Source organism: Triturus cristatus, chromosome 2_2 (assembly GCF_964204655.1).
Source record: "Triturus cristatus chromosome 2_2, aTriCri1.1, whole genome shotgun sequence".
NCBI lineage: Eukaryota > Metazoa > Chordata > Amphibia > Caudata > Salamandridae > Triturus > Triturus cristatus.
Window position 1 is genome coordinate 55,053,058 of NC_140582.1, and position 21,033 is coordinate 55,074,090.

General features: G+C 42.7%; 1 protein-coding gene across 2 annotated transcripts in view; it reads right to left on the reverse strand.

The window, feature by feature from the left end:
• LOC146861821 (uncharacterized) overlaps positions 1-21,033 on the reverse strand; it is a 1,143,841-nt gene that overhangs the window by 926,034 nt on the left and 196,774 nt on the right. For both annotated transcript variants that reach the window (XM_085643198.1, XM_085643199.1), the window contains exons 4-5: positions 14,015-14,077; positions 8,788-8,850 (exon numbers count right to left, since the gene is read on the reverse strand). In XM_085643198.1, coding sequence (XP_085499324.1) covers positions 8,788-8,850; positions 14,015-14,077 — 126 coding nt within the window. The remainder of the gene's footprint in view (positions 1-8,787; positions 8,851-14,014; positions 14,078-21,033) is intronic.

Consider the following 21,033-nt stretch of genomic DNA (forward strand, 5'->3'; position numbering starts at 1 on the left):
CTGTGCTTGATCCAGTCACAAGGGACCTCCCGAGTTGTCTGAGAGGGGTCGCGGCTGTGGCCACTTCAATTTGACTATCGGCTGGACTTGTGCTTGGATACTGACCTCACAGTTATGGTACCCCATGCTGTCGATGCACTTCTAAATAAGACAAAGACACAGCCCCTCACCAGTGCACGTCATACCAGCTATGAAATGACCCTCTTTGCTAAGCATATTACAATTAAAAGATGTTCTACTCTGAATCCAGCCACTTTATGCTCCTCCCTTCTGAGAAAGGTGCAGTCGATAAGCATGATTGTATCTACCGGACCGAAGAAGGGAAGAAGGGACGGGTAGACCTGACTGATGTTCGCTTATCTGACTCCCAAGGAGAACTATATGTTGATGGCTCTTTTTTAAATTACCAGATGGCACCACGACGGCAGCTTATACTGTCACTACGTTGCGCACAGTGGTAGAGACATCACGGGTCCCCTATCAGTCGGCTCAAGCTGCTGAGCTCGCTGCTCTTATTCGAGCTTACGAATTGAGCGAGGGACTGGTTGTCAACATTTATACTGACAGCCAGTATGCCTTTGGGGGTCGCGCATAATTTTGGGTCACTCTGGGAACAGAGAGGGCACTTCTCTTGGCACTAAGATTCAGCATGGGCACCTCATATTGAGGCTTTTGTCTGCTTTAACGCTCCCCAAGAAATTGGCCATAATTAAATGTAGTGCCCACAGGAAGGTTACTGATGACGAGGGTAGAGGAAATGCTTTTGCAGTTCAGACAGCTAAGAAAATGGCCCAAACAAAAAGATGAAACATATGTTTGTAGCCGGTCCAGCTAGATGGGTCCCTAAAGTTGTCATGTTTGAGAATACCCTTGAAAGTGTAAAGGCGATACAAAGTGAAACAGCACAGTTAAATGAGGAAGGATGTTGGATTGATAAATCAGGGAAGCAGAGATGGATGTTGCCAGATGTATTTGTTCTTCCTGTGGTTGCTATGGCACATGGTCCAGCTCACATTAGTGCAAAAGGCATTTGTAAGCTGTTAACCCCTGTATGGCAGAATGACAATAGCTCTAAGACAGATGCGCAGTTGGTGAAATATTGCATGATTTGCATAATGCATAATCCTGGGAAGGGTACACCTGCACTACCCACTTTCCCTTTTGAAGTCCTTCAAATGGGCTATATTGAATTAGAGAGATGCAATAATCTTAAGTATGTTTTGGTGGTTGTATGTGCATTTAGTAAATGGGTTGAGGCTTACCACACTACAGTTAATACATCCATTACAACTGCAAATGTACTCCTGAAGGAGTTCTTTCCTCATTTCGGCTTGCCCCGAGTTATCTGGAGTGACAAATGCGAAAGTGATTTATTAATTTGTGAGGGTCTCCATGTAAAACAAAAATTCCATGCTGCCAATCATCCACTGTGTAACATAGAACAACGCTTCTAAGGCATTTATCTTGCTCCCCCATTATCCGGATGGATGCGTCCTCACTTATCCTGACAACAGCGTGTTTGTGCATCTCAGCTCAATCACCAGCTTCTCTCATGCTGGTCCACTCCACCGGTTTCATTACTGGGTGAGCTTCACCATCTTCCCTGCAAGTCTCCTCGGCCGATCGAGGCCCTTCCTAGCAATTTCCCACCACCTATAGATATCCTTGCTAATTTCTCCAGCATGTCAAACACCTTCCAGCACCTTTTTTGAATCCCTGGCAGGGACAGCACGTCCTGCACCCTGCCACCTTTCTCTCCGAGCCTAGACATGCGGTATTCCTTCACCTAACGCCTTATATGCCACGTTCTGTCATTTGAGCTCATCTTAAATCTTCCTGTAAACTTTCCTTTTCTCTTGGTCGACCATTGAGTGTCCTTATTCTCATCAACAGCACTGTCATGTAAATAATTGTAACCTGGTCCTGATTATGGCCTAACATCCCTACAGGCCGAAAAGCCGTTGACTCGCACAGCATAATTTACGGTGCCAATCCTTCAAGGATACTCATCTAAACCTTCTTATATAATTACATTCATTGTTTGGGTATTTCTATGCTTAAATTCTGTACACTATGGTTTGTTTATTGCGCCCCTCCTTGTCGCTGTACATACTTTCTCATGTGTCACTTGCGCAGTTTACTATTTCACGAGCACTTATACACAGTATCACACAAGTTATATGCCATTGAATGGAACACAGTGATTTTTCATGTTTTTTCATGTCTTTCTAAATATAGGAAGTAATATATACAACAATACTGTATTGTCAATCTGAATCATTTCTCACCCTGTTCACCCCTTGTGCTCTGAGCAACTAATTGTGCTCCAGATAAAATTGACCTGTAACTTACACCCTTAGAGACGTTGTTCTATGTTACAGATGTTGGCCCTGGTCTCTATAGGGTTTCTGGGCTACCTCCTGTAGTCTGATACTGCCAATCATCCACAGTCAGGGGGTTTCGTTGAGAAGTACAAGGGTACTCTCAAACTGAAATTGGCCAAAATTCAGGCGACCACAGTGTTAAAGTGGCCAGATGCTTTACCGTTAGTACTCTTGTCAACGAGAATGGCAGCACATTCTAGGACAGGATTGTCTCCTTACGAGGTCATGTTTGGGCCCCCGGCAAACCTCTGGGGCGTCCCTGTAGGTTCTCAGATATTTAGTACTGTGTGTTGCTTGATTACCTAGGCTAGTTAACAGAAAATGTAAGTTCTATTCACCAACCGGTGCGAGTGTCCCTGCCTTCTACACCAAAGGGACCCGGCCACGAAATCCAGCCAGGTGACTTTGTCCTGTTGCGCAATTTCCAGAGGAAGAAAAGTTTGGAGCCATGCTGGAAGGGCCCTGAGCAGGTTCTGTTGGTGACACATACTGCTGTGAAGGTTGCTGGCCATAAGAACTGTGTCCATGTGACCCACTATCGGAGGGTTCCGTTGCCTCTGCCCTACAACCGGTGGGTCAAGGACAGGATTGGGGGCACAGTGTGCGTGCAGGTGCCTTGGTTTGTCCCCTTCATCGATGCCCAGCTAATGTGGACGCAAACGGATAAAGAGAATGAGGATGTGCTGAACGAGGCTGCTCCCCAGAAATACGAGCTATCCAAGAGCCTTTGTTTACTGATAACATGGTGCCTGGAGCTACCAGGTACAATTTGCGCCCTCGGCTAAGGGAAATTTAGTCCAAGGAGAAAAGAGATTAGGGATGGACTGCATAAGATAGGTTGTACTTAGGTATAGTACCAATGAAATTAGCTGCAATTAGTGGAGGATTTTGGCTTCTTTTATTCTAGTTGTTTGAACAGTTAGTTAGGGAAGACCAAAGTAATGCCAAGGAGGTATACCATCTTGATTGACATGGGATCCATTAAAGAGCTTCGAACAGTGCAAGCTCCATCACCAGTGGTCAAGAGTGCCAACTTATTGATGGACAATAGGAGCCAAATGCGATGCAGCCCGCGCGCAACAAAATACTTTTTATATATTTTTTTCGTTACCTGAAATCGTCTGTATGCCACATTTTACAACCCCCACCCTGCCCCACCCCCGCCCCACGTCACGCCCGGTGGCACGCCCTTTACGGGCCGTGGCTGAGAGGACCTCATGAATATCGATGAGGGCATTTTCGACCCTTCTTCCCTCCTTACAGTTTCCTTTCCCAATACTGAAAACATATTCCATGAGGATTCTCATAAGAATTTCTTGTTATTGTTTCTGGTTTCCTGTTTTTCTGGTCTCCTGTTTTCCTTGTTGTTGTTAGAAAATGTTTTAGCTCATGCTAAAAGGAGGGTCTGTTAAACTAGAAATGTTTATGTTTGTGCATTGCCCTGCTTAAGTTAGCAATCACTGCGCCATTTTCCTTGCAGGCACCATTTTAGGCTTTTCAAAACTAAGTTAGTTTAGTCTGAGAAATGTTCCATTGTAAGTTTCGTTTTCTGCCATGTAGGCTTGTTCCCGTAATGAGTACACTGTTCCTATTAGTGTATACCTTTCTCACTAGAGAGGGGCCCTCTCCCACTTGTCTGTGGAGGGCCTTTATAGAACAACCTTGGACTTTGTAACTTTGTGTAAGATATGAGCGTTAAAACTATTTTTTCTGCATTCACTGCTTAAGCTGCACATGCCTGGAAAATTCCATTGTGGGCATGTTTCAGCCCAATTGCGAAATGTACATAATGTATCTTAATGCTTGTCGATTTCAGTCCCTCTGCAGCACTCTTAGTGACTGGGCAGACTGGGCAGACTGGGCTCTGCTCCAAGTGTATATGAATAAATAGTTTTTAGTTTGTATTCTCTACTGTCAGACTGACTCTTTATTTGGTATGGAAGGCTGAGAGGTGGTCATAAGTGACCTGGGTGACCCTAAACAGGCCACTTCCTTCACAACTCAAATGTAGGAACTTCGATGCCGCACACACGATTGCCTCATTCATTTCAGCACGCAACACCCTAAATGACTAAATACAGTGTAGCACTGTCTTATGCCCAGCTGTCTGCAGATCAGGAGTAACAACTTTTTCTTTGGACAGTCATAGCCGGGGCTGAAAAAGAAATAATATATAAGTGTCTCACCCGCCTGTCGGCAGACTGGGCACCCAGTACTCTGGTCAAGAGTACCCATCCACTATTGGGAAAAGGTCTTTATGGGAAAGGAAGTCTAGAAAGTCTTCAAACCTATAGTGGTACTTAAGGTCCATATAATCGAGGGAGTGGGTTCCTACGTTCTTATGCCTAACTTCGGAACCACAGACATTGGCCCACTCCAGTTCCTTAACACAAGACTTAGCAAGGGGATTCACGTGGAACTCATTTCAGCAAAAGCCATCCAAACCCAGTTTAGTTAGTAATGTCTTGAGGTTAGTTAGTCAGTTTTTACAGTAGTAGTTGTCTGAGGTCGAAGTGGACCTCAATCTTTCCCAAATAGGTCTAATGGCCTGATTTAGATCTTGGTGGGACTACCATCAGTGTACTGCTGCGGAGGCGGTCCCAAGTACTTTATCAAGATGACGGCGGTCCACCAGCCATGTTAAGATGTTGTGGCTATAGCCAGGTTCCAACGGCCACAGCAGTCTTCTCTGCTGGCTGACAGTACTCCGCCGCCGTCAAGCTTGTTACAATGTGCTGGAGGTATCCTGGCAGCGGAGTCTTGATGGAGTGAGGTCCTGCTGGTCTGGAGACAGGTAAGTACTACGTGCCATTATCTTAAAACACATATATATGTTGTGAAGGTGTCATAATGTATATGTAGGTAATGTGTACTGTCCTTTTTGTTTACACATAGCATTAGACACTAACAACATACACACACTATCGTGTGGAGAAGTGTGGCTCACAGGTTAGAGGAGGCAGACCTGGAAGCAGAGGTCAGCCCGGCACCAGGGTTCAATTCCCGGCTTGGCTGGGTCGTGAGTCCATAAATGTCCATGGACTCGATAATTCTCGCTCCAGTGCATACTCGATTCATGGGTTCACACTCTGCGACTCTGGGCAATAGCTTGCTTAATCTCCACATGGGCCCCTCGCGGCGGGATGCCTGGCTTTCACCTTGCAGATGCCCTGCCGGGTTATCTCACAGCGGAATACCAGGACAGGTTCCCTAAGCGACCGCTTGGTGATTTGCGCTATATAAATTCCTGCACATTCACACTATTGAATGTAGATCCACAGTCACTACAAGCATAACACCCACCTGCCACCTCCGTCAAAATATTTTTTTATGTGTCACTATAGGTGTGTTCATGTTACCACAATAAGTGGTAAGATGTACACTTATGCATGACACAAAAAAATACCATTTAAGAGCACTGTAAAAATACACAAGGTGAAAGCAAATGTTACCATACTATTCATGGTGAGACAAGTGACACAGAAGCCTACCTTTGATTCTGTCAACAAAGGGGTTGCTGAGTGTCGTACTCAAGTAGCAGCAGCACAGAAAAGATCTGGACAATGGCATTTCAAGACTTAATCGGAAGTGGGACCCTGAAAAAAGGTGACCACTTTCAGCTCAACTGAGTACTTTGGACCGCCATTACGGCAGGAGGACAGTAGTCCCACCAAGATCTAAATTGGGCCCAGTCTTGCCTTACTTGAGAATGATTTTACACCAGTGTCCCACAGCAGTGGGAGGATATGGGTACTCGGGTAAATTCAATAGTGACCTTAGAAAGTTGTTGTCAACAGTTGGCAAAGATGATAACCCCATGTTGCCCCAAGGTTTGCTCCATTTTGTGTGAGAAGGAGCAGGTAGTGGTGCCCGGAGATTTTATCTCAAACCCATTCTCCTTCCCTTGTGGGGTGCCTCAGGGGTCCTCTCTTAGCCCCTCACTTTTTAATATCTATGTCACCCCTCTGGCCTATCTTATCTGAAGTTTTGGCTTCAAAGTATTTTCCCACGTCGATAACACATAACTTGTGGGGTCAGTTTCTTCTGATGTTGAAGAGGAGGCAAATCATTTTTGGAGTTGCATGTCTCACATTGCAAATTGGATTCAAAGTAACTGTTTGAAACTATAAACATCAATGCTGAGTGCAGCCTGGTTTAAGAACAGTGACAATGTGAGATTCTTCCATGTCTCCCGAAGGAAAGATACCCACTGTTATGTGCCTCTGTGTATAGGTCCAGTAGCAGCTGTATGAGCATGTTGGCTTGGCCACTGAAACCCATGGCTTTCCCACCTGCCAGTTGACCGATAGCATCCGTGAACTCAGTTGCTGTGAGCGGATCCTCTAGCGATCGCTGTTGATAAGCACTCAGACAACAAGGTTTGGCGGTGGAGGCATGATTGAAGGCATGATTGAAGTTCTGCCACTGAGTGACTTTGTGGCTCAGCATTGAGTTCTGCCTAGTAGATGGCAGAGTGAGTATTGCCTGGCTCATCCTTAATCAAGGTTGTGAATTGGATTCTATGTGTGTTTTAACCAATGTTGAAGTCTTATTGTTTTGTTCATAAAGGCGACTCTGAGACACCTGCCACAGTTTCCTGCTTCATCCTTTCAGAGCACCTGAGGGCGAACGTGGCTGTGTCAATGCATGCTGCTTCTTCTCAGGATAGGTGCACTACGCCTCCTCCACTGTCTGATCCTGGGCCACAATCTTGTGTGTTCTAGTCCGATATGGTGGACCAGTTGTGAAATCACTTCCCTGCTCATTACCACACAGTAGGCGCCTCCTAAGATGCAGTGGAGTTTACGGATGCAATATTTTCCCCAAAGAATTGTGTCATATTGTTGCTCAGAGTGTCCTTGAAGGGCTTTTGGGTCAGCAACCAAGAGCTGAGCAGCCAGGGTATCTAGGAGTACGGACGGCCGCAATGAACATGCATCTCTAAAGGGGTGTGATCAGACAAACTCCAGGCATGAAGCTTGATATTGGATGCTTCAAGAGATCTTGTCTGAGAATGAAGACATCCACCTGAATACACTAATTTTGTTGCCAGCATGGATTTAGAGTGTGTGATGGTCTGGAGCATGACAACAGTAGAGGTCTGATCATCTTAATCCACAACCAATGGCGCATCCATGGAGTCAGCAATAGTTAGAAGTGAATTATTGAGGGCCCATGGAGCATCTTTACCCATCTTTTGCTGGTACAATGCTGAGGTTAATCTGTTCCATCCACCTGGCATTATGGCTGTGAGCAAAGGGATGCAGGGGCCTGGCCAAGGGCCCACCAAGCGGGCTTGATATGATTCCATTATTTGTCCAAGGATTCCTGGTGCCCCAGCTAGTCAGTTGCTGGTTTAAAGTAGATCTCCCCTGGTCGGTAGTGTCCTATGGGGATGGATGTACCTAGGGGGAGAGGGTCAACTGTAGGCTGGGCCAGAAGAAGGGTGCATGGGGTCTCTATCGAGTTAAAGATCCAAAGACCCCTCCAGGGACCTTGTTTTGGATCCCTAACAGGCATCCTGATAAAGCAAGTCAACCCATGTCAATGAAGCCCAGGCCCAAAGAGGCAACAGGAAAAGAGCCTTTCAAGCTCCCTCGACCTGGGGCTCACCAAATGTCTCCTGGGCCTGGTCCACAATGAGGGCCACCCGGCCTCCTGGCCGCCATGATAGAGGACTCTCAAGTGAAAGCAGGAGCAGTTCGGGGGAGCAGGCCAAGTATACCCACCAAATACTGGCCAGTATATCAACCAGTAAAATTACCAGAAGGTGGCAAAGGATTAACTGGAGTAACGATTGGAGACTGAGCTGGCAGGGCTGGAAACTAAAGATGTTTGCAAGCTCAGCTTTCCCTACAACATGCTAGTTGTTTTCCCTCCAACCATGAATGGAATGTGAAGCGTGCACTAACTAACGAATGCCATTTCACTCTCCTGATGAAATTCCTGAAAAAGCATCCTTATGCTAAGCTCTCCATTGCGTAAGTTTAGTTTGGGTTAAAGCATCTTGGTTGTGTCATTTAATTCCTTTTGTAACTTCCTTGTGAGGAGACAGTTCATTTTCCTGGGCAGAGCCTCGGTTCTGAGAGTGCCTTGATGAGATTTAGTGTCTCTTGTCCTGACCCTTAGCATGGTGCTCCTTGAATTACCTCAGGAGGTCATAGAGCAATGAATGTTGAAACGCTACGGAAGATTGTGTCTCAAAATAGAGCTTATTCCTGACATTGCGGATTTATGTTAAATAAAAGATCTTGCTGAATATATAACTCTAGGAAATGAAGAAAAGCATTAATACTAACCTGCAATTTCTTTTCTGTTGATCTACATTAAAGAATAGAAAATGACGAGAAGAAGCAGAAAACACAAGCATTCAAATTGTCAAGTTAAAAAAGAAAACAATTACCTGTTTGAACCTCCCTCGTCAGTCTCCTCAAGGCCTGATCCCTAACATCGCTAAGAAAAGATTCTGGAAGAAAAAATAACTAAGATTTAATTGCATTACTATCATATTTCGGAAATGTAAATGACTTATACAAGGCATGAAAAAAGCAAGCAATAGATGCTCCACAGTTTCAACTCAAATTGGGACTCCCCTGGTTAACATAACACAATCCCACTAAAAATTGGAGTAAAAGGACAAATGAAATGAATTCTAAACATTGGCTGGAAAATTATTTTTCAAAGATTGAATAACATCATGAATCACATACAGCAACCCAGTTTTGTAAATGTGGAGTTTCAATTTCTGTGATACAAACGAATGAGATCACTGATGAGTATAGAGATTATACAAATGTGTTTTATCAAATGGAAGCGGAAGAAACTTTCCCAACATTGGTCATACAACTGCAAAATTCAGTTTGAACCAAGCTCGAATTTACCCTGTAGTTGAATCAATGCACTGACAGAAAAGGAGAACCAACATCAAAAAGAATAGCTTTAAAAAATGCTTATACAACAGAATTATCAGGCCATCTCAGTCTCCAGTTTTAGGGGGTGATTTAAGGACCTGCACAGATTATAGAGCATTCAATCGAATCACAATCTGAATCGCCTATCACCTGATTAGACTACAAGAAGGGGACAAATAGAAAACTGCATCCAGGACAAACTATGGCTTGTTTGAGTACCAAGTAATGCCATATGGGCTATGTAATGCCCCTGCTGTTTTTCAGCTTTTTATTAATGATGTCTTAAGTGGCTTTATAGAAAAATGTGCAATTGTCTACATAGATGATATTTTAATTTACTCAACTACTGAGTAAGTAAGAGAGGTACTTCAAAGACAGAGATCAAGTTATATTTAAAGCTGGAGAAATGCACTTTCAACAAGACTACAGTAGAATTTCTAGGAGTTGTATTTTGCCCTGGAGGTATAACCATGGATGAGCAAAAGGTAAAGGCTGTCACAGATTGGAAATTGTCAACAGTAAAGGAATTCCAGAGTTTCCTAGGCTTTGCTATTTCCTATCAGAGGTGTATCCATTAATTCTCACAAAAGATGATTCCTCTTATGCTGTTATTGAAGAAAGGAGTGCCTTTCAAATGGTCAGACGAAGCGGAAGAAGTGTTCAACTCCCTGAAGAAAATGTTCCCCTCCGCCCCATTTCAACTTCATGCTGATACCTCTGAACTGTTCTATCTACAGACGGATGCATCAGAATTGGCCATTGGAGGGATCCTGTCTCAAAGGCACAATCTAACAGGACAATTGCACCTGTAGCTTATCTCTTCAGAAAATAAAATCCAGCAGAAGTGAATTATACAATGCCCAGAAAAAGAACTGCTAGTTATAAAGGATGACTTCAAAGAGTGGAAGCATTATTTACAGGGAGCAAGTCACGCTGTGACAGTATTCACTGACCGTAGGCACTTGACATCTTTAAGATCAGCTGGAACTTTAACACCCTGACAACTCAGATGGTCATTATAATTTGCTGCTTATGATTCCTTTGCTGTTGTTGTAAAGCTTTATACGACCAATAATGTCATAAAAGCTATCGAAATACTTTTTTTTAAAGAATAAAAGTGCAATTACATAATGCCATGGACAACATATAAACGGACAATAATACATAGTGGTCTGTTTGGTCCTGGACATGATAAAACAATTGTTGTATTCGAATTGTTAAAAAAAGGGGTTCATCAGATAAAAATATGCAATTAATACAACAAATAGAAATATACGGTAACAATAGGTTAGAAACAGATAACATTTCGTTTTGTTATCAAACCATCAAAAATGTTATAGACATTTGATATTTTGCTGGGACATTATAAATTTGCCCTAAGATGGCGTCAAAAGTAACTAATAAAGTGCTTGTGCATGGAAAAAGATTGTTTAATTGGCCAAGCGGACTTAAGGTCATAGCACATGTATATTGCAGCCTCAATCAAGTTGTGGCTATGCTACTCTCAAAAGGACCTTCCACCTAGTTAGCCACACCTGGCCAAGAAACTTTGCTACGCAGCAAGCAAAAAGAGGTCTGGGATCGGACCTAAGGATGCATAGGATCTTATCTACTTTGCCTGCAGATTTTTATATGCCGGGCAGGCAAATAGTAGATGTGCGACACTTTTTATCTGGGCGTTGCAGCATGGATAGCCTTTTGGGGTCTTGTTGCAGGAGTGCCACTTAGCAGTCACACTGCGAACAGGGAGAGTTCCATATCTGAAGTATATGTACAACTTCCTGTCCCTCTGGACCTGAATTATATCAAGGAAAGGCTTGATGTATCTGTTTTGTTTGTGCATAAAAAACTCTTTTGTTAATCTACCCACATTTGAATTGCTACTCTCCAGATGACCTACCTATTCCCAGTAAAGCCATTTGAGGTTGTCTCTCCTTAGGGGTACCTGGCTATCCCAATAAGCTTGGAGGCTGACAGATGTTAGCATTTTTTTTACATTTGAGATCCATCCTATCTTACCGCCAGCGTCCAAAAGGATGATTTCGGTGAGGACATCGGCGTAAGGGAGAAGCTCTGGGGTCTGTCTAATGCAGGCCCAGAATAGCAGTGGGCGTAATCTTGCAGCATTAGGGGAGTAAGAGGGACATTTTTGGGTAGCATCACCAAGTCTCTGAGGAATTTGTGCTTGGATCTACAGAGGTCATTGAGCTTATCGAATCCCCAGATCTCTGCTCCGTAGAGAGCAGAGCTAACTGACTTAGCATCATAGACTTGGAGGGCAGGGGCTACTGGCCTGGTGTGCGAGGGGTGATGTTCTTTTCCTATTACTCCAGCTGCCCGTTTATCTCCCAGAAGCATCTTTGCTACATGAGGCTTCCAAGGCATTTTGTCAGAGAGTCTGACACCTAAGTAATCAAAGGTGTCGACCTTTTCCAACGGTGCCCCACCCAGCTGCGGGCTGCCCCTGTATGACCTGTGAAAATTAAAGGCCATAAATTCAGTTTTTGTGCTATTTGTGACCAACCCCCGATGATCACAAAAAAGTTGGAATCTGTTAAGTAGACGTTGTAACCCTGCTGGTGTCTTAGACAAACAGCAAGGTATGATTTCATAATCACTTATAGGCCGGGAAATAAGAATGGAAAATCTGATGCTTTATCAATATTGAATACAGAGATTCAGAAAAACTCAACTGAAGTTCAGAAGATAATTCCTCCAGAATAGATTGTAGGTGCATTCTCCAAGGAGACCTTTGAGGAAGAAATCATTCAATCTTTGAATTCTAAAGAAATGAAGCAATGGGCAGATCAAGATCCAAAAAGAGAGGTCCGAGACCAACTAACTTATCAGGATGGAGCTTTATATTTACTCACTAAAGAACTACAGACAAGAGCATTATATGAATGGCATGACAGTCCTTTGGCAAGGCATAAAGGAATCCTATAAACTGAAGATCTGAATAAATGAAAGTTTTAGTAGCCGCAAATGAACAAGGACATTCACCAGTATGTGACTGGTTGTGAGATCTGTGCTCGGGAAAATCGGAACGATAGGTCCCCAAGGGGCTATTACAATCCTTATCAACTACAACATACCCTTGGCACACCATGTCCCTAGCTCTCATAACAAACCTACCTTCTAGTCAAGGATATAACACAATTCTTGTTTGTGTAGACACCTTCACTAAAATTACATATTTTGTTGCCTTAAAAGGTATTTCCAGAGATGAACAATTGACACAGCAGTTCAATCAACACATAATTCAAATTTATGGCAAACCCAAGATAATTATCACCGATAGGGGTACTCAGTTTGTATCTAACTTCTGGAGAGGCTTCACTAGTGGGCTAGAGTCCCGATACTCAACAAGTTTCCACCCAGAGACTGATGGGCAAACTGAGAGGACCAAATCAAGAGTTAGAACAATACCTTAGGCTGTTTTTGTTAGATCAGGATAGGGGCTTGATCTGAATAATGGTGGACAGCAGAATTTGCTCATAACAATGCAGAAAATGATTCCACTGGCTAATCACCCTTCTATATGAATTATGGCCGACATCTTAACTCTTTGGTCGAATGTGGAAATATAGAGATACCAGTTATAAAAGATATTGTCCAGCATTTGGCTTAAGTTCATCAATCAGCAGTACAAAATCTAACACACGCAAAAGATCTTCATAAGTATTGTGATGACAAGAAAAGAAACAAAGAACCAACTTTCCAGATTGGACATAAGATCTAACTCAGCACAAAAAAATTAAAACTAAAAGGTGATCACAAGTACCAACTACGTTTTGTTAGACCGTACTCTATAGAAACATTTACCAATCACGTGACATATTGTTTGACACTAGCAGAGAACACTAAAATGTACTTTGATGGTCGTAATGACCGAATAAAGTTCTTTAACTGACTGACTAAAATGTACCAAGTTATTCATTTTTCCATATTAAAAGGAGTTGAACCAGGTTTGAGAACCTCTGTTCCCCCTGAACCATTAATAATGGAACGTGGGACTGATTATCAGGCTCCTTAGAAGCTTTCCTGCAAACCACTCAATACTGGCAAGTGTATCCACCAGTAAAAGTAAAACAAGGTGGCAAAAGATCACTCAGAACAATGATTGGAGAATGAGCTGGCAGTGCTGGAAGCTAAACATGTGTGCCAGGACAGCTTTCCCTGCAGCGCTAGATGTTTTCCCCCCAGCGATGAATGGAATTTGAAGCACGCTAAATAACAAACACGTACTTCATTGAAGAAATTCCTCATGAAGCAGCCTTATTCCAAGCTCTCTTTCATGGAAGTTTAATGAGGGTAGAAGAGTCTTGGTTTCATCATTTTGTTTCTCCTGTAACTTTCTTGTGAGGAGACAGTTCATTTTCTGAGTAGTGTCTCGTTTCTGAGAGTGCCTTGCTGAGAGATTTGTGTTTCTTGCCCTGAGCCTGCATGCCGTGTTCCTTAAATTACATCAGGAGGTCATAGAGCAAAGTATGTAGAAATGCTGTGGAAGGTAGTGTTTCAACATAAAGCTTAATCCTGACTTTGCGAATTCATGCTAAATAAACAATCGTGCTGAGAGAAAAATGGAAAGGAAGAAAAGCAATAAAACTTACCTGCAATTTCCTTCTTTGTCGAGCTACATTACAGAATAGAAAATTACAAGAAAAAAACTGAAAAAACAAGCATTCAAGTTGTTGAGTTAAAAAAGAAAACAATTACCTTCTATCGCATTCCCTTTCGCTCTCCCTGTCACCACATTCCGCATGCGAACAGTGAAATTTTCTGGAAGAAAAAGATTACTAATATTTAATTACATTACTTTAGTTTCTTGGAAATGTAATTGGAATTTCAATTATAGCATCTAGGGCTGTGATATGCCCCCCAATTCTCGGCGCAACTCGCCGTGTTTCGGTCATAATGTCGGACATTACGACCGAAACACGGCGCGTTGCGCCGAGAATAGGGGGCATATCACAGCCCTAGATGCTATAATTGAAATTCCAAGACCTACACTTGAATCTTTTAATCTTGCCAACCTACACCAAATACATGAAGTAGGATTGACACACACTTACAAAGACTTGACATAGAAGTATTGGAAGGCTAAATACCGCAATATACCTTCCACAAGTAATTTGTCTCTTTCTATATATTCGACTAACTAAAGGTTGGCACAAAACACATGTCCCCATATATGACTATTCAAGTTATGGATGTCTCCCTTATTCATGGGAATGCACTCAACTATTCGGATTGACGCTTTTAGGACATTCATACCTTGAAGAAGTTACCAACGTAACGAAACACGTGTCGGCTGTTTCCATCAGTGACAACAGAGAGGCTATATGAATAGGACCTCCGTGAAATCGTCTACGAAAATAACACTTGTAGCTTCTCACTGTATATACTTGATTTACATTGTTAAGTATGAGGTCACCACAATTGAAAATGGAATGATGCTATTAAGCTTCTCTGGTTTTCAATTGACATGTTTGGACTATTTACCTGTGAGTTTGTCACATTGCTATCCTATTACTATAATATCCAAATATAGTGATATAAAAACATGAAGAGTGCCGAGGTAACTTTGTGCTATTTGAAATTACATAGGAGTTCTTTGGTACTTCTATGGGGTGACATCTATGGTAGCGGGGTGTCTCATGTTACCTTGAAGTGGCACCAACACTGGTACTTCACTATATAAAAAAAATTCTTGTAATATACTGTTGTATAATTCATGTGCTACCCTGTTGTCCACCGCTACCTTTCTTTGTACATTGTTGTGGAGTAGGGTAACGCATGATCTGCTTATATTCTCTTGCAGTTTCCACATCACAAAGGAAGGTTTACACTGTAGAACGCTAGACAGAAGAGAGAAAAGACCTACTGGAGAAGAAACCACAGTTGTCAGGCGTCTCTTCTTTACTCCATGTGCCCTTTCCCCCTTGGAATGCCACTGTGCTTGGTACTCATTGTCTATAGAGCTGCTGGTGTTCCATAAGGGATATTGGGAACTGTTGTTGTTCTGCTCCAGTGCAAGTCTGTCAACTACTAGAAGATCCTGACAGAGTGAAGTGCCAACGTAGGTACTTGCACTTGAGCAGAATAGCTGAATGTCTAAACCTAAATATTTTGGGAGAGAACTAAGGGTGTATCCAAAAGGTGTTATTGGCAATGAGGGAGGATAACAAACCCTTCAATATGAAACAGTAAGCTCTAGAAGGGAAACAACAGATTTAGCCACTTGGGCGAGTGAGATTGTGTCAAAAGCTAGTTTAAAAAGCCCTAAATCAAAATCCTCTAGTCCTACCACAAGCTCTATATCATCCACACCTACTCAAATAATTCATTCAGTATCTCAATGGACCCCCCTAGTGCCCCAAGAGGGTTTAGTGGAGATCCTCAAAAAAATCAACTTTGTCTGACACAATGTTCCCTACAATTTGTGTTTTGTCCAATGATTTTTTCCGATGCACAGTCTTGAGTATTGTTTATTTTATCCCATCTTAAAGGTGATGCAGCATCTTGGTCTATGCCTCTAGTAACGAAGGATGATGTGATTTTATTTGACTTTGAGGAATTCAAGAAAGAATTTCTTTGAATATTTGATAGAAGGAAGGCATCACAAGCAACCGACAATGAGCTATTAGAGTTTAGACAAGAAAATTGAGAGTTGGTTACTTATCTGGCTCAATTTAACACTTTAGTAGAAACTGATTGGCCTGAGAAAAAAAGAACAGCCGTCTTCTAATGAGGCTTAAAAGACAAACTGAAGGAAGCTTTAGCACAAATTCCTAATTGGCCGACGGAGATTTCAGCATTGGTGAATTTGGTGTTGGAGAAAGATTTTCATCATAATTAGAGAAAACAAGAAAAGAAATAAAAATTCTGACCCAGTTTGCCTAGATCTGATAGGATTAAATCAGAATCTGAAAGAACCATTGAAGGTCAGTCAGGAATAGAACTAATGCAAATAGACACCATTAGAAGTCCACTAGCTAAAGAAGAAAAAGACAAGAACACAGAATAAATTGTGCCTCTACTGTGGAGCTAGTGGACACTTTGTAATGACATGGCCAAGAAAACCTAAGGTGCAGATGAAGAAAAACTCAAAGCACCACCAGTAAAGAGAGTTGGACTGGTGAGTGCGGATCAGAAAACAACTTAACTACGGATCATCTGGGGGTCAATAGATTGCAAACATCGTCACCTCATTTAGTCCTTTGGTTGACATTGACATTTCAACATATTTTCCTTAAGGATGTATCAGTGATGATTGACTCAGGGACTAAATGAAACTTTTGTGACCTTGTGTTTGCTGATCACATAGTAATAAAGGCCATCAGGAAAAATAAAAGCAAAGCTGTCAGAGCTGTAGATGGCACCAAACATACATCAGGATCAATTTAAAGTCGCACTGAACCAGTGCAATTACTATCCTTAGGAGTACATCAGGAAGTTACACAGTTTAATTTAATGGATGCTCCACAGTTTCAACTCATATTGGGACTCCTTTGGTTAACATAACACAATCCCTCTATAAATTGGAGTGCAAGGACAGTTCAAATTAATTCTGAATATTGCCTGGGAAATTGTTTTTCAAAAATTGAAACATCAAAAATCAAATGCAGCAACCCAGCTTTGTGAAAGTGGGGTTTCAATGTGTGTGATACAAACTAATGAGACCACTGATCAGTAAAGAGATAAAAATGTGTTTTATCAAGTGGAGGAGGAAAAAACTTTCCCCACATAGGTCATATGACTGCAAAATTGAGTTTGAACTTGCCTCAAGTTTACTACTCTGTAGTCGAATCTATGCAGTGACAGAAAAGGAAAACCAACATCTTTAAGAATATTTAAAACAATACTTAGATAACAGATCAGGTCATCTCAGTCTCCAGTTTCACCACCACTTTCCTTCGTTACAAAGAAAGGGGGTAATCTAAGGACCTGCATAGAAAATAGAGCAATCAATCATATCACAATTAAAAATCACACTCCGTTTCATCTAATCTCTGTGCTTTTAGCTCAAATAAAAGGGGTGCAAATTTATACCAAATTAGATCTCAGAGGTTCCTATCAGCAGATTGGACTATGCAAAAGGGGCAAATCAAAAAGGGTATTCAGGACAAACTACGGCTTGTTTGAGAACCAAGTAATGTTGTATGGGCTATGTAAAGTCCCTGCTGCTTTCTAGCATTTCATTAATGATGTCTTATGTGACTTTATAGATAAATTTGTAATCATCTACATAGATGATATTTTAATTTACTCAGTTACTGAGGAAGAACATCAGGAGCAAGTAAGAGCAGTTCCTCAAAGTCTGAGAACACATTATAGGCAAACCTGGAGAAATGCCCTTTCAATACTACTATGGTAGAATTTCTAGGATTTGTACTCCCTCTTTCAGGTATAATCAAGAACACAGTATACGAAAAACTGGAAGGTATAACCATGGAGGAGCACAAGTACTCTCGGGACGCGGTGGCGGGATACGGTTGTAGGCTGAAGAGCTGATCTAACCTTTTCACCAAATTAAGGTGAATCACGATAACGTGTCCTCGGCATCTTCGAGGCACCTTCTCCCCGCATCGTCAGTACATTCCCACTGTAATTACAGTAGGAATTTTTTAATCTAACCAAGGGTAGGGTACACCTTAGCGCGTGTAGACCGCCCTGGTTAGCACCATCGGTCCTGAAGAAAACCTGGAGATTTTTCCATCAATTGTTGAAACATGTAGATCAACTTCACTTTCCTTTCACTTCACATTTGTTGTTCGATACCTCAGGTCAATCTAACCTTCTATGGTATCCCCAATCTATTTTTAACATTGTTCAATTGCTCCATGATTAAAAAATCTTTTTGATAGAGAGTTAAATTTGACCAATTTTTAATTCACCTCAAGCACTTGCACCAAACAAAAAATACCAGCTCCACTGTAGTCAGGTGTCGTAGCACACCCGGATGGCACTCGGCTCTCCGGGTGGGACCCCGATGATGAAGCATGTCACCAACTAGGTTGGTGAGTGAGGGATCTTCTATAAGAAAGGTTATTATTTCTCCTTTCAGTGCACCGCTCTCTATCCTGGAGGTATTGAATTACCTTTGAGGGTGTACTCCTTCCATTGTTTGCTAAAATTTGTTTGAGGGGACTAGGAGTACCCCAAATATAGAAACCCTTTCTCTCCCATTGTTTTTCTACAGATTGGAAATCGCCAACAAGAGTAAAGGAGGTCCAAAGTTTCTTTCGCTTTGCTAATTTCTACCGGAGATTCATCCATGAATTCTCTCAAAAAGAATATTCCTTTTAAGTGATTGTTGAAGAAAGGAGTGTGCTTCAAATGGTCGGAAGAAGCCTTCAACTCCCTGAAGACAAGTTTTGCCTACGCCCCAGTTCAACTTCATGCTGATCCCTCTGAACTGTTCTATCTACAGATTGATACATCAGAATTGGCCATTGGAGGGATCCTGTCACAAAGGCACAAGGTAACATGAAAATTGCACCCTGTGGCTTACCGCTTCTGAAAATTAAATCCAGCAGAAGTGAACTATACCATAACTGAAAAAGAACTACTGGCTATTAAGGATGTCTACAAGAGTGAAGGCACTATTTAATGGGGGAAAGACACACTAACAGTATTCCCCGAACATAGGTATTCAAAGTTTTTAAGATGAGCTAGAACTTTAACACCCAGACAACTCAGATGTTCGCTGTACTTTGCTGATTATGATTTCATAATCACTGATAAGAACGGAAAAGCTGATGCTTTATTAGGATTAGATACAGAGATTCAGAAAAACTCAATTGATCATCAGAAGATAATTCTTCCAGAAAAGATTGTAGACGCAGTCTCCAAAGAGACCTTTGAGGAACAAATCATTAAATCTTTGAATTCTAAAGAGATGAAGGAATGGGCATATCAAGATCCCAAAAAAAAGGTATGAGACCAACTACCTCATTAAGATGGAGCTTTATATTTACCCACTGAAGAACTACCGACGCAAGCATTATATGAATGCCATGACAGTCCTTTGTCAGGGCATAAATGAATCTTAAAAACTGAAGAACTGATTAAATGAAACTTTTGGTGGCCGCAAATTAACAAGGACATTTGCTAGTATGTGACTGGTTGTGAGATCTGTGCTCAGGGAAAATCAGAAAGACAGGCCCCCAAGTCACTATTACAACCCTTCTCCACTCCACCATACCCTTGGCACACCGTGTCCTTAGATCTCATAGTAGACCTACCTTCTAGTCAAAGATATAACACAGTCCTTGTTTGTTTAGACACCTCCACTAATATTGCACATTTTGTTGCCTTAAAAGGTATTCCCATAACTAAACAATTGACACAGCATTTCAATCAACACATAATTCAAATTCATGGCATGCCCAAGATTATTCTCCCTGATAGGGACTATCAGTTTGTATTCACATTTTTTAAAGCTTTCACTAGTGGGCTATGTATAGAGACCTGATACTCAACCAGTTTCCACCCAGAGACTGATGGGAAAACTCTGAGGAACAATCAAGAGTTAAAACAATACCTTAGGCTGTTTTTGTTAGATCGGGAAGGGGAATGGCCGGAATATCAGTGGACTGCAGAATTTGCTCCTAACAATGCAAAAAATGTTTCTACTGACTACTCACCCTTTTATAAGAATTGTGGTTGACATCCTAACTGTGGAACTATAGATGTGCCAGCGGTAAAAGATATTGCCCAGCCTTTGGCCCAAGTTCATCAATCAACAGAACATGATTTAACCCAGGCAAAAGATTGTTATATATATTTTGCTGACAAGGAAATCAAGAAAAATAACCAGATTGGAAATATGGTCTGGCTCAGCACACAAAACTTAAAGCTAAAAGGTGATCGTAAATTCTTCCAGGCCCTTGATCATTCCCTTCAAAGTTCTGTTGAACCGTTCGACCAGTCCGTTCCCCTGGGGGTGGTAAGGGGTGGTGAACTTGTAGGTGACCCCGCATTGCTGCCATAGGGACCGCATGTACTTTGAGATGAAGTTCGTACCCCGATCGCTCACCACTTCCCGGGGGAACCCCACTCTCGGGAATATTCCCATCAAGGCCCGGCCCACCACGGGGGCTGTTACAGTTCGGAGAGGAATGGCCTCAGGGTATCTGGTGGCGTGGTCAATGAGAACAAGGATGAAGCGATGACCCAGGGCGGTTCGGGGGTCCAGGGGCCCCACGATGTCGATCCCTACCCGTTCGAGCGGGGTGTTGACAGCTGGGAAGGGCTTGCGAGGGGCTTTGACCCGACCTCCCGTCTTCCCGCTGGCTTGGCAGGTCTGGCAGGACCGGCAGTGGTTGTCCACGTCCCTCCACATTCAGGGCCAGTAGAAGTGGGTCACCAGGCAGCTGTATGTCTTGTCTTGCCCCAGGTGCCCGGCGAGCGGCACGTCATGTGCCAGATTAAGGAGGAACTTCCGGAATCGGAGGGGGACCACCAGCACTCGACCGGCCCCCAGTTCTGCGATCTTCTGCTCGCTATAGAATAGGTCATCGTCCCAATAGACCCAGTGGGTTCCTGTTTGGTCATCTTTGGCCTGCGCGGCCGCCTGCTGTCGGGCCCCTTCGAGGGAGGGGCAGGTTTTCTGTTTCTGCTGGAACTGATCTCTGGGTCCCCGTCGTGGCGCCATTGGGCGAGCTCGGGGAGTTCGCCGAGGGAGGTGATCTCGTCCGGGGGAAGTTCGGTTGGCCCAGCATCCTCGTCGG